General features: G+C 36.2%; 1 protein-coding gene and 1 non-coding gene across 2 annotated transcripts; both read right to left on the bottom strand.

Annotated features, from left to right (window-relative positions):
• Nucleotides 1–12,297: 12,297 nt before the first annotated feature.
• On the bottom strand, nucleotides 12,298–13,548 carry Rps20 (ribosomal protein S20). Its single transcript, XM_078017159.1, has 4 exons — nucleotides 13,410–13,548; nucleotides 13,052–13,151; nucleotides 12,746–12,819; nucleotides 12,298–12,520 (listed from the first exon to the last, which is right to left on the bottom strand). Exons 1-4 carry the CDS (start codon nucleotides 13,410–13,412, stop codon nucleotides 12,338–12,340), a joined length of 360 nt encoding a protein of 119 aa, XP_077873285.1. The 5' UTR covers nucleotides 13,413–13,548; the 3' UTR covers nucleotides 12,298–12,337.
• On the bottom strand, nucleotides 12,890–12,957 carry LOC144365735 (small nucleolar RNA U54). The gene has a single exon (XR_013424521.1). It is a non-coding gene; the product is annotated as a small nucleolar RNA U54 (small nucleolar RNA).
• Nucleotides 13,549–15,215: the final 1,667 nt, after the last annotated feature.

The following is a 15,215-nucleotide window of genomic DNA, read 5'->3' as shown; positions in this document are numbered from 1 at the left end:
CTTTATTTATCCTTCCTCAGATTCAACCCATTTCCAAAGATAGTAGATTCTACCTTTGAAAACTTCTCATGGTAATAGAGCTGTCTCCATTCTGATGTTCATGTTCAAGTTGTTCCATGTCTTCCCTGACTCCTGCAATGCCCTCTCCTCCATTGGAATGTTCCCTCCCCACCAATTCATTCTTAATGGTCTATCTGATTATTTTATACCTCTAAGCAAAGTCCTCTGTATTCTTCCCTCATCTGAAGATAAAATCAATCAATCAATCAATCTATCAATCTATCTATCTATTTATATGTGGGGGTACTAGGAATTGAATACAGGGTTGCTTAACCACTGAGCAACATCTCCAGCCCTTTTAAATATTTTATTTAGAGACAGGGTCTCACTGAGTTTCTTAGGGCCTCGCTAAATTGCTGAGATTGGCTTAGAACTTGCAATCCTCTTGCCTCACCTCCTGAGCTGCTGGGATTACAGGCATGTGCCACTGCAACCAGCTAAAATCTATATCCTTTAGCATAGAGTAAATCTGACGCATGATCTGGCCCTTCTTATCTCTCCACCCATATGAACTCCCAATCAGGAATATATCTACACTTAACTTCGCTCAGTTCCTTTAACAAGCCACACTCTTCATCTATGAGCTAGTTTCTCTCCTGTTCGGCCATTTGGCAACCTCCCTCAACCTAATTAATTCCTTCTTATATTTTGCATTACTAATGAGCCCTTGGAAAATTCTAAAATCCAAGTTAGGTAAAATAACTAGCTTTGAGTTAAAAAAATTACTAATTAAAATGAAAACATATTTTTATCATAATCACATTGAAATTTACAGAAAAACATATGATTTACCAAACCTTGCCTTCAAACCTTAGCCTTCTTCCTCACATGGAACCAAAAGTTTAATATACTCTCAAAGAATTCAAGTCAAATGTAAAATGAAATAAAATGACTACCAAACACTTGCAGGGGTAAATCTTCAGATTGTGTTAGAAATTACAACCAACTGAAAGTCTGAACAGTTTATACTAGGAAATAGAATCATTTTTCTTTAGATAATAGTGATAGCGAGGGCTGGGGATGTGGCTCAAGCGGTAGCGCATTTGCCTGGCATTCGTGCGGCCCGGGTTCGATCCTCAGCACCACATACAAACAAAGATGTTGTGTTCGTCAAAAACTAAAAAATAAATATTAAAAATTAAAAAAAAAATAGTGATAGCTAGAGGACAAAGCATTTTCTCCCCACTCTGGGAATTGAAGCCTGGGTACTCTACCACTGAGCTACATTCCCTATTTTTTTTTTTTTTTTGAGACAGGGTCTTGCTAAGTTGCTTACGGCCTTACTAATTTGCTAAGGTTGACCTCAAACTTGCAATTCTTCTACTTCTCCAGGATTACAGACTTGTGCCACTGCACTTAGCAGAGCATTCCATTTTTTAAAAACATAGAAATATGGCAATTACAATGATTATTTCTTTAGATAGGCACATCCTGAACTCAAGTGGGAGTCATGTTTAGAACTTTTTGTTTACCAATTTGCTGTGCTCCTAGTATGTCCTGAAATATCACTTTGGTTTTAAGTGCATCTTTACTTTGTGTATTCATGCATCATTACTCTTTTGGCAAGGAACTTTTATATCATATTTCCAGAATTATTCAAGGTTAGGATCAAATCACTTACCAACTGGCAAATGGGAGCTGTCCCCTTTGTTTCTCTAGGTCCCTCACACTTATAGCACTTAACACTCTATAGACATAATCTGACTTTATTATTTATTTATTTATGTGGTGCTGGGGATTGAACCCAGGACTTGTGCATGTGAGGCAAGCACTCTACAAACTGAGCTATATCCCCAGCCCTGATAATCATACTTATTGAGATAAATATGAACATACACTTTATTGAGAAAAAGAAATACAGATGATCCATAAACAATATACTGCAAGTGGAAATCTTTAAGGAAATAAGTAAAAAAGTACAAAATGAAGTTTTCACCTGTTGTTCTGGAACAACTTGGAGAGGGAGTGAGGGAGGGAGGATTTCCCAAACATTGTGCAGAGTCCTATGTACAAAGATATGCAGAACAACACTGTGATGGAAAATAACAAAAAAGAAATGTAAATATCTATCTTAGTCTGTTCTGCATGCTCTAACAAAACAAAAGAATGAATGGCTTAGAAACAACAAAAAATTATTTCTTATAGTTTTAGAGGCTGAGAGTCTATGAACAGGGTGCCAGCAGATCAGGTTCTGGTAAATGCCCTTGTCCTAATTGCAGACTGAAGTCTTTCTTGTATATCTTCACATGGTAGAAAGAGGACAAGAGAATGCTCTTGTTCTCTTCTATAAGGTCATGAATCCTACCTCATTTTTTTAGGAGTTAGAGGGGTAACATCCCAGCCTATCACACCCTCTTTTGTCCAGAAAAATCAGACATAAACATGTAAATATTTGCCTACAACTTCAAAGTGAAGTCTCTGGAATCTATCAATAGATTTCTAGAAATCCAGAGTCTATAAGGCTTTGTAAAGGAAGAACTCAGGAAAAACAGCTAAACCTGGATAATCATGCACATTCTCCTGCGTTTAGTAGGTTTGTAGCCCCTCAGATATAGGGTAGTCCTCCTTTATTCATGGGGAATATATTCCAGGACTCACAGTGGGTGCCTGAAATCTTACATAGTACTAAATCCTATATATACTGCTTTTTCCTATACATACATACCTGTGATAAAGTTTCAAAAAGTACAGTAAATACATAAATCAATAATACAATGATTTATTATTATCAACTGTTGCTCTTCATTTTAGTGGTAGTGTTGTGAAGTGTCCCTAATATAGCAATTGGCTTCCTATAGGTGTACCACATGTCCATCCATGTCCTCCTGGAGCAGCATAAGAGCATACAGGAGAATCAAGTCTATCTGCATAAGGATAGGGAAAATCTGGACTAGTATCCATTAAAACAAAACAAAATAAAACAAAACAAAAACCCTTAATTCTTAATTATGATTAGAATAAAAGATTCTCAGATAAATAGAGATTTTAGCAGTTTCAAAGAGGCCAAAACAGACAATTGCTCCTAAAGAATTAGAGATGATACGAAAACAGTCCTTACTTTTCAAGGTTCTGATAAGCATGAATTTCAGTTCTGACAGTTTAGGTGAATATAAGTCCTCCAATAACACAGTTCAAAGATTGGTAATCTTGACTTATTCACTGTAAGTAATTGCACAAAGTATAAACTTTATTGTTAGCTATTTAGTCCCTAAGTCACTAAGTAAATAATATGCACATAATAATTAATCATACCACTTCTTTCAAAGTTTGGTAATTGGTCATTGCACATTGTTATTCGGTTTTTGCAGGAACAGCAAAGACAGCTATAGGTAGTTGCGTTGCCTCTTGTGTTTCCCAGTGATAAATGCACAGGTAATTTCAGAACAGGAAATCAACCAACAATCATGAAAATGCATCAAGGAAGTGCGTAATAATTCTAGAACTGAAATTTAAATCAGACATAAATGGAGTTATAGAAGAAAGAGTTAGTTTTGGGCATGTCAACCCTTCCAACATTCAAAAGACTTTAGACATACAGGGGGGTTTGTGGAAGCAAACTTAAAAAACATGAATGAGGAAAAGTACAGTTGGCTATACATAGCCATAGGTTCACATCTATGAATTTAACCAACTGCAATATAAAATTTTTCAGAAAAGATTGAATAAGTACTAAATATGTACCAATTTTTCTTACCATTATTCTGTAAACTATACAGTGTAACAATTCTTCATATAGTATTTTTGTTATATTAGGCATTACAACTGATCTAGAGATGATTTAAAGTATATGGAAAGAAGGTGGGAATATAGTTAAGTGATAGAGCACTTGCTTAGCATGTGTGAAGCCCTGAGATCCATCCTCAGCACTGGGGGGAAAAAAAGTAAATAAAAGACTTAAAGAGTATACTGGGAAGATTTGTATAGGTTAATGCAAATACTATATCATTTCATATAAAGGATTTGAGCACCTGCAGATTTTGGTGTCTGTAGAGAGTTTTAGCACAAATTCTGCGTGGATAATGAGGGATGATTTTAGTTGTGACAAAAAGAATAAAGATGTCCTGAAAACGATATCATCAAAAAAAACTTTATATTAATGAAAATCTAGAAATAGTTCATGACATCAAAAGCAAAAAATGATAAAATGTTGGAAGCTGATTCAAACTCTGAAGAACTATAAACATTTGTCAAGACAGAAAAACATGCTTATAAATTATATGATGTGAAAAAGAAAGTAAGCACTGTTCAAACTGTGATAAACTTTTTCAACAAAGAAACAGAACATTTAAATTCTCAATGTTACTAATGTTTGGGATGATAGTACATTAAATATTAGTTTTACTTTTTATTATTTTTCATTTATAATTAACATTTATCAGTAATATTTATAACTGACAGCAGAAGACATTTTAATGTTTGATAGAAATTTTACGGGTCATAGAACTATCATAACTCTTCCCATTAATTATTGAGATCCTTTTGCATATTTTCAGCTTGCCTGGTCATTTCGGTCTCATGCTACTCTGCAAAGGATTATCTTTTTTTCTGAGAGTGGGGGGTGGGGACGGGGGGGGGGTTAGGTAATTGAGAGTGAATCTAAGACACTTTACCACTGAGCCACACATGTCCAAGTTGTACTTATATCTTTCTTAGATAAAATGCGAACTATCAGTTTAAAAGACATTTAAGAAACACACCAATGAATCTGATCCTGATTCAAAGAAATAAGCAGTAACGAATAAAACAAGAAAATTTGAACACTACTTGATACTTAATAATATTTATGAAATTTCTATTTTTAGGTGTGATGGTGGTATTTTGTTAGGTTTTAAAAAAGTCCTTAGAATGACATCAACCCAATATCAAAATAGGAAACCCCAGCCTTTGTTTGTCCCTGGAGAAACTTTTACTTAACAAAAATATATGGACAGCATTGCCTTTGTGAGAATTTCAGAAACCAGTGAAGATGTTGCTGCACCCATATGGGTATGAAGCCAAGAAGAATCACAGTAAGGTACATAGGAAAGTGTATTGCACTTGCCTACCAGAATCCTTCCCTGTGTCCCTCATAGCATGGAATAGTCAGGACAAAACTCCCAACTCCTGCTTCTCTGTTAGGAGGGAAAGAGAAAAGTGAAACATAAAAACCAACATTCTGGTTTCTGTCTTGCCTAACCCAGAGAACTGAGAGGGATAAGCATGTAGTTTGGATGCTAGGTTGGGGACTGCTGAGGACAAGGGTGCATGCCATGTGAACTAATCCAGGGAGATTGCAGTAGTGAAGACATGAGAGAAGGATATTATGACTTCTGAGAAAACAAGGTCAAGCTTCTTTTGACTAGTACAAACACTGGCCCCAAAAAAGATACATTCCCAGTAAAGATATGAGAGGTCCTGGGGAATATGCAGTCAGGCGGACTGATGAAGATCTTTCCCTTTATGAAATCAATCCAACAGAATAGAAGATATGGCTGTTTTTCAAATGTGCAAATTCTAACAAAAGATCACAAAAGCATACAAAAAGAAAAATGGCCTAATCAAATGAATAAAACAAGTCTTCAGAAACTAACACTAAAGATGTAGAGAACTATAAAGAATTCAAAATAGGGCTGGGGCTGTAGCTCAGTGGCAGAGTGCTTACCTAGCATGTGTGAGGCTCTGGGTTAGATCCTTAGCACTGCATAAAAATAAACAAATAAAATAAAGGCACACTGTCCATGTACAACTACAAAAAAAATTTCTTTAAATTTTCAAAATAATCATGATAGAGAACCTCAATGAGCTAAATAGAACACAGACAACAAAAGTCAAAAGAATGATGTACTAACAAAATGAAAATATCAATAAAGAGATAGAAATTTATAAATTATTTTAAAAGGACAAAATAGAAATTCTGGTGTTGAAAAATACAATAACTGAAAAGTTCACCAAAGGGTGGATATATAAAGGAGTAGAATTTTTGTATATGATTTAAAGTTAAATTCTACAAATTATTGTAATTTTAAGATGTTTTATGTAAGATGTTCCCCATGTTAACCACAAAGAAAATACTTATAGAAGATATGGAAAATGAAATAAAATGGAATCAAAGTATGTCACTACAAAAATCATGAAACACAAAGTAGGCAGTAACAAAAAAGACAAATAGCTATGAGACAAACAGAAAATAATGACAATAGTCATTCATTATCAGTAATTGCTTTAAATGTAAATGGATTAAACTCCCTTCTCAAAAGTAGACATTGGATAAATAGATTGTTAATAAAGATCCAACTATATGCTGTTTGAAGGAAACTTTACTTATTCATTTATTTACTTATGTATGTATGTATGTATTGGGAATCGAACCTGGGAGGAGAGGAGTGCACTGAGCCACATCCTCAGCACTTTTTAAAATGTTTTTTATTTTGAGACAGGGTCTCGATAAATAGCTGAGGGCTTCGTTAAATTGTTGAGGCTGACTTCCAACTTGCAATCTGCGCGTGCCACCATACCTGGCTAAGAGACTCCCTTTACATGTGAGAATACACATATGTTGAAAATAAAAAATGGAGAAGATACTTTATGTAAAAGGGAACCCAAAGAACAGGGGTGGTCCTACTAGTGTCAAGCAGAACAGAGTTTGGTTACTAGGGAAAAGCTTCACAACATGAGACCTGACAATTATTTTTTTAAATAACACCAAATCACAGGCAACAAAAGCAAAAATAGACAAATAGGACACACAGCATTTAAAACATTTTGTGCATAAAAGGACACAATCAATGGAATGAAAATAAAACCTAGAGGAGAAAATAGTTTCAAATTCTATATCTGATAAGGAGTTAATATCCAGAATATATAAAGAACTCATATGTCAACAATAAAAATAATTTTAAAATAGACAAAGGACTTAAATAGACATTTCTCCAAAGAAGATAAAGAAATGGCCAATAAACATGAGAAGATGCTCAATTTCATTAATCATTAAAGAAATACAAATCAAAACTACAAGATATCCTCCATTTGTGTACAATGTGTCAAAATGCATTCTACTGTCATGTATAACTAATTAGAAGAAATGAAAAAAAAATAGAAGGGAGACCAGTAGAATGGAAGAAGGTGAATGGGGGAAGGAGGGGAGATTAAGGGGAGGTACTGGGAAATTAAATTGATCAAATTATACTCTTTTATTGTGTGCATGTATGAATATAACAAATAAAAAATAGCTAATAAAAACCCCACAAGATACTATCAGATACCCATTAGGATAATAAGTATAAAAACAAAATAAAACATCAAGTATTGGTGTGGATATGAAGAAACTGGAACCCTTGGTAGGGATATAAAATGGTATAGTAGCTTTGGAAAATAGTATGAAAGTTCCTGAAAAAATTAAAAATAGAAATACCTATTTGATTCAATAATCTCACTTGGTATATATATCCCAAATAATTCAAAGCAGAACCTCAAAGACAGCTGAATTCCCATATTCACTGCAGCATTATTCTCAATAACCAAGAAGTATGAACAACCAAAATTTCCACCAACTGAAGAATTGATTAAAAAAATGTACATACATACAATGGAAAACTATTCAGTCTTAAAAAAGAAAGCTCTGCCACACAGTACAACATGGATGAACCTTGAGGACATTATGTTAAATGAAGTCAAGTCAGTCACATACAAAAATATTCCATGATTTCACTCCTTTGTAACATTTAAAGCAGTCAAACTCATACAAACAGAAAGTAAAATGGTGGCTGCCAGAGGTTAGGAGCAAGGAAAATAGGGAATTAGTGTTTAATGGGATAGTTTCAGTTTCATGAGTTGAAAAAGTTCTGGAGATCTGTTCCTTTGCAATTTGAATATGCTTAACACCACTAACTTTTTTTTTTAAAGGCTCTGTTTTTTAGATTTAGATACTAAACTAATATATAGTAAAATATATATGTCTGGAAATAATATGTCTGGAATTTGCTTCAAAATAATGTGAGGGTTGTTTAGAAGAGTGTGCAGAGTTATACACAAGGTCAGTATTAGTAGTTGACTACCCTTAAAGCGGAGTGAGTGGGTTCATTATACTATTTTCTCTACTTTGGGTTTTTATTTGAAAAAAAAAAATCAACCCAAGATTATCAAATTGGAAAATAAAACAATAGAAGTACTAGAAGAAATCAATAGAAGTACTAGTCAAGGAAATCTCACAGAATGTACGATGAAAAAAACTAAAAGAACATGTGGAAGAAAGGTAAGGGAAATATAGAACTTTTAGAAGGTCATGCAGTCAATAGGAGTCCCAGAAAGAGAAAATTGATAAATAAAGGGCAGGGCTAAAATAAGGAGGTATCTTTTGTACATCAGATGATGTTACTTTACTCCTGATAGGAATATAAAGGGGCACAGTCATTTGAGGGAAACAGTTTGGTAATGTAACTTAAAATTAAAAAGTCCCATATCCTATGTCCAAAAACATTTGTTTAAACCATTCCAGAAAAACATTCATATGTGCAACACTTAGATGCTTGTTAAATGTTCTTAAATAATTCTTTTCATATTGGTCACTATACACACACACACACAAACACACACACACACACACACACACACACACACACACTCTCTCTCTCTCTCTCTCTCTCACACACACACACACACACACACACACACACACACACACAATGTAAGCCATGATTCAAAAATTTAACTTCCAGGAATACTTCCTATAGTTATAGTTGTACAGGTGAGAAAAGACATTGAAATACTGATTGAAATAGTGCTTTTAATAGCAATGAAACTTGGTATGTCTTAAAGTCCATTAAAGAGGAAGCTGGTTATACAACAGAACATTCATTGGAAGAATGAGAAACATCTCCCAGTTATAAAAAAATTTAAAGCATATATACAGAAGGATTATTATTCAGCCATAAAAAATGAAATTCTTTGTCATTTGTGGCAATATAGATGAAATTGGAAGGTATTATATTAAATAAGTCAGGCACAAAGACAAACACTATATGTTATCACTTGTTTGTGGAAGTAAGAAAGCTAATTTTAAACAAGGCAGTGATGGAAACTTACAATCCCAGTTACTCAAGAGGCTGATGTAGGATTGCTTGAGTCCAGGAATTCAAGACAAGTCCTGACAACAGAGAGACCCCCATACACACACAGATAAGCTCATTTAATAGTAGAGTAGAATAGAGGTCACTACAAGTTTGGAAGGGAAAGGATGGAGGGAGGTTGGATAACTAATACCAAAATAGTTACATAGGAGGAATGCTAATACTTCTAATACTTTTTTCCTTTTCCTAATACTTTATAGCACAGTACAGTGATTACAGTTCACAACTTACTATATATTTTACAAAGTAAAAGAGGAATTCATAGGTTCCCAACACAAATGATAAATGTTTAAGGAGGTGAAAATGCTGATCACCAGTAGAATACAACAGTCACTAATATGGCATTATGTAAAAATTGTGAATGTGTAACTGATGTGATTCTGCAATTTGTATTTGGGGTAAAAATGGGAGTTCATAAGTAGTAAACTAGAACACAGTATATTTTGGGAGGTGGGATTTTTTTAAATGAATGAAAAAAAATAACCATAATATGTAAATTAAAAATAAATGTTTAGAGAACAAAATGTAGGATTCAATTCTCTCATTATGAGAATTTAATTTGCTATGAAAGTGAAATATACTATTCTTAGATGAAAGAAATAAAGATTAATTTAGCTCCTTTTACTTTCAAAATATAAAACTTTGGCTTAGGTTCTCTAATAGAGATGGGCCTGCTTCGTCACTTCTATGTGAAGAAGAGTATAGGTAGAAAGACCATGTCATTGAGATTCAAATACATATCTCAAAATAAACTTAAAATTTAATCCAATACCACTTGTCAGCTTGTACACCAGGTCCTATGGGAACCAAGGTCCAAGTACAAGAAATTCATGCCTTTAGAAAACTAGTCATGATTTAATTGCAAAATGTCTCCCAGAGACGAGATAGCATATATGCTTTTAATATAGATAACTATTAGTATCCTCATTTGGCACATAAAAACCGAGGCTTAAGTCATCAAATAACTTATACCCAAATAACTAAATTTGGAACAATCTGACTGCATACCAGGGCTTTTCACGTTTGCATCTTCTTTCCTATTCATTTCCATCCAGAGCACACACAGATCTTCTGAGGACGTCAGATTAAGAAGTCTGATCCAGCAATGAACAGTCATGGTGGTTTTAGTTTCCATGGTAATTGCTAGGTCATATTTCTAAAACAAAAGCAAAGCAGTATTCTAAATCCTAAGGTGACTGACTAGAGAGGTTCCCATTTTAAACCTTCCTGTAACTCCCCCTCCATACAAAAACCTGTTAACATTCTAAAACCCTGGGCATCCATGGAAAAATGAAATTATGCCATTTATAGTAAAATGGATAGAACTAGAGACCTTAATTACAAACAGAAGATCAAAGACAAACGGAAGATCAAAGGTCATATGCTGTCTCTCAAATGTGTAAACTAGAGAGGAAAAAGAAAGGTGGAGGGGTCAAGGATCCCATGAAACCAAAGGGAGATCAGTAGAGAAAAGGGACCAGAGGTTGGGAAGCAAGAGGCAGGTGCTGGGGAAAAATACTAGCTAAAGATTGTTAAATTGTGTGCATGTACCAGTATGTAACAACAAATCTCATCTTTACCATAATGCACCAATTAAATAAAAAATGAAACAGATTTATATATAATGGATGGGCATCATTACAATTGAACCCATCCTTCCTTTCTTATAGTCCTAACCCCTGGCAGGGATTGTTTCCAAGTATGCATTTTTAAATGTTTTGAGAAATTGGTTAACAGCAGTTCCCAACATTTTAAGTGGTGTATTTTGACTGACAGGATTCCAAAAGTATTACCTAAAGCTTTAATCAAACTCCTTCACCTATTTGTGAAGAAATTCAACTGCTAAAAACTCATAACTCCATAGAAGCTGTAAAACTGTTATCTTAGGATTCACTGAAATATTTTTCATTCTACTTTGGCTCTAAGTGGCTAAGTGTTTTCATGGAATTAAGATTTTTTAATCAGTTCTTAGGAGACTGAACAAATCTCATTGCTTTCTATGTTGCAATATACTGAACATTGTTAAAGCTGCTTCTGCTGGGCATGGTGGCACATGCCTTTAATCCCAGCTATTCAAGGATGAGGCAAGACACCAAAGTTAGAGAGCAGCCAATTTACTGAGTACCGGTCTTAAAAAATTACAAAAGGCCTGGGGGTATAGCTCACTGGTGTACTGCTTGCCTAACAGGCTCTAGGTTCAACCCCCAATACCAAGAAAAATATAACGAAGTCTAGAATCTTCCATAACAAGGTACTTAAGTTTTTAAAATGACCTGAGCTCTCTAGCACTCCATACTGCTTAAAATTGGGCTACCTATCTGTAGGTTTGATTCCTGGTCTTTGATTAATGAGAATCCTTTTTTCAAACTTTTTCTAGAAGAGCTAACCAAGTTCAGGTTTTCTAATAAAACCGGGTCATTGCTTTCCTCAGGAACCTAACTACACCATATCGCATAACTTCCAGAAATAGTTATGGTCCAGTTTTGACTATTCCTCAAGCTGATAATTTGTTGAAATCCACTGAGTTACAGTTAATCTCAAAAAAAGTTTTATAGTTCAAATTCACATTTAAAAATATTGAATTGAATTTTGGGGGACTGGGATTGTGGCTCAGCGGTAGAGCACTCACCTAGCACACGCAGGGCCCTGGGTTCAATCCTCAGCACCACATAAAAATAAAAAAAGGGTATTATGTCTGACTACAACTAAAAAAACAAATATTAAAAAAATTAAAAAATATAACCAATATTGATTCCCGAACATTTTGAAAATTAAGTGCCAACAAATCGGCAAAGCCAGGACTGTAAATTATTTCTTCATTTTCCCAATTTACTACCTGCCCACTATAACTTTATATCAGAATCCCCCTAAAGCTTTTTCATAGATTAATGCACCCCATACAATAAATCAGAATAGGAATTAATGCTGTGCATAAAATTTCCAACATGTAACCAAAGTTATGAGCCACCATGTTACATAGAACTGCACAATCAATGCAGTTTCATACACTAGAATTAGGGGAATTCAGTTTTCAGATTGAAATAAGGGCAAAAATACATTGGTTTGGTGGTTTCTAGGAAATGGTTTTGATACCTGAAAAGCAAGGTAAAATTAATAACAAAAGCCAACAGAATTTAACAACTGAATATCAATTTATTAAAACAGTTGTTGACTTAGGCATCTGCAATGGTGACTTCGACTTCCACTCCTGGTTCAATACTGATGGAAGTAATCTGTTTAACAATCTCAGAAGGGCTGTGCAAGTCAATGAGTCGCTTGTGTATTCTCATCTGGAAACGATCCCATGTCTTAGAACCTTCACCACAAGGTGTTTTTCTTGTAGTGATCCTCAAAGTCTGCAACAAAAGACAAAACCAAGTGTTTTTTGCATATCCCTGAGCATAGATACCACTATTTAAAAATACAACTGTTTTTACCCCGCCCTTACAGTCTGTGTCAATAAGGAACGGACTGTACCCCAAGACTGTCACTTCAAACACTAGACGCTACAAACCTAATTCCACCAGTTTTTATTTGAATCTGTGGACCCATAAACAACTACTTCCTGTTACTTATTTTACCTTCGTAGGCATGCGAACAGGTCCTTTCACTTTGAGATTCTTTTCCTTTGCGCCTCTGATCAAGTCGGCACACACTACAAGGAAATACATGCACCTCTCAGTTCATTAAAATCAATTAAAACCTGTTTAAGAAACTTCAATCTAAGTTGGCTCAGAATAGCGTATAAAAACTATCACCATAATTCAACACGGTAGGTATCTCCTCATCGCCAACGGTTTAAGGTCCGAAAAGCAACGAATGTCGAACAGTAAACCAAATACATTGCTTTTCCTCCAAATGCCTCGCTCCCAAACGATTCAACCGACCTTTCTCGAGCGACTTCACGTTGCGGCTGGTAAGGGTAATTCTGATTCGATGAATCGCCACCTCTGGTTCCACGGGTGTCTTTCCGGTGTCTTTAAATGCCTGTTATCACACATACGAGATAAAAAAACGAACGAATAAGCAAAGAAAAAGAAAAAAAAAACACTCAAACCTCAGATTTTCTCCATTGTTTCACCAGTAACATCCCCGGATCCCACACCACAGCAGAAGCCCTATGCCGGCCAAGTGAGACCAGGCTTTCGCTGCCTCTTAGATCCCGGCCACCATTCCAGCATTCCACCGGCCCACGGCTGAGTCTCACTGGAGCCCAAAGTCGCGCTTCACGGTTCCTCGGCTCACCATGGCTGCGGCGCAGCTTCCTGACCGACTTATTCCTCGGCACGAGTGAACAGCGGTGAGTCAGGAGCAGGAGCGGGCAGAGGACTGCTCCTCCGCACCAACAACCGCGTCGCTCGCTAAAAGAAATGCATGAGGCTCGCGCGGCGATTTTATAGACCACCTGCATCCGGGTTTCTCGAGCCCCGGAAGCGGAATCGTTCCGCGCCCTGAAAAGGAGACCGCGTGAGGCTGGGCTAGAGAACCCGTAGAGCTGGCGGGAAAAGTGCGCCTGCGGACGCCCCCTGCTGTCCAGGAGGAGCCAAAGCCCCTCGAGGTTGGGTCCGGGCTCACGTATCTACGCACGTCCTCTGGCCACCTGGCAGAAATGACGGGCGACCCTGAAACCTGAGAAACTACCTCTGGGGCGTTCTCCCTCGCCCTTGGGTAAAAGTGCAAACGAACCCTGCGGTTTCTGCAGTGCAAATTTTTGTTTCTGATACAAAGCCAACCAACTCACTGTTGTGTGAACTAGTAACTTTTCTGAGTTAGTAACTGACGCGGCGTGTAGAAAAATGAGCCTGACGAGTTAGATCTGTTACTTTGAGGCGGGGCGGGGTATGGGGAGGAAACCCAAGGGCTCTCTGCAACTTGGTTGTAGCCCCAACCCCCTTTTGAAGTTTGTATCTTGAGGCAGGGACCTCACTAAGTTTCCCAGGCTGGCCTTGAATTTGGGATCCTCCTGCCTCGACTCCCAAGTGGCCAGGGTTACAGACCTGAGACACCAAGCCCTGGCTGAGAGGGGCTGAGACACAGGACAGAAGGGAGAGGAGATAAACTCATATTGTGGGTAAATTACAACTGAAACTTTCATCAGATAATAGCGTTGACTTACCTGCTTGGTGGTAAAATGAACCTGAGTGATAACTCGGTTTTGTTTTGTTCGAGTCAAAAAAAAAAAAAAAATACACACACACACACACACACACACACACACCCTTTAGGGTTAATGTTAAAATTTGCATACTTTCTAGTTCCAATATTTTTTAATGTGAACTATTAGCTGTAACTATTCTATTGGTAGAATGTGCCACACACACACACACATACACAAAAATCTGAAAACCTTATTTTAGAAGCTGTCTCCTATATGAGACTTCACATCTTCAGGCTTTAACTTATTGATATGTTTATCTGCAACAAATAGACAAAAATGCAATTGCCTAGCTCCCTGGGATATGAAAATCCACCCCTGTATTTATTACCAAAGTTGAATGCAGATCGTCAGAGAAGGTGTACAGTGACATTCATGTTTCATACAAACGTGAGCTACTTATGGAAGGAAAAAGTAGAAATTAGCAGTAGCAAAAAATAAAAAGGTGCATAATTCCATCATTCTGAGATCACCACTGTTTACATCTGCAGATATGTATGTATCTTTTAAAAATGGGCCCCTGCCCTATGTACAGGTCAAGTCACATAATGTTTTATCATAATAAATATACTTAGAGCAATATCTCTTTTCATGACAGTGTCATCATGAATTATATAAATGGTTCTTTCTTTTGTTGAACCAGTCTTCTATTTACAGACATTTTTACGTTTTTCTTTCTTATGAACAATACCATAAGGTACATGCTGGTAGATTAGGGTTTCTCAATCTCAACCCAATTGACATTCTGGGATGAATAGTTCCTTATTTGTGGGGGGCTGTCCTGTGTATTTAGATGTTTAGCAACATCTCTGGCTCCTACCCACTAGCTACCACTAGATAACCCTTCTTTCCAGTTGTGAGAATCAAACATGTCTCTAGACATTGTCAAATGTCTC

Source organism: Ictidomys tridecemlineatus, chromosome 7 (genome assembly GCF_052094955.1).
Source record: "Ictidomys tridecemlineatus isolate mIctTri1 chromosome 7, mIctTri1.hap1, whole genome shotgun sequence".
Classification (NCBI taxonomy): Eukaryota; Metazoa; Chordata; class Mammalia; order Rodentia; family Sciuridae; genus Ictidomys; species Ictidomys tridecemlineatus.
This window is presented reverse-complemented; position numbering and strand designations above follow the sequence as displayed.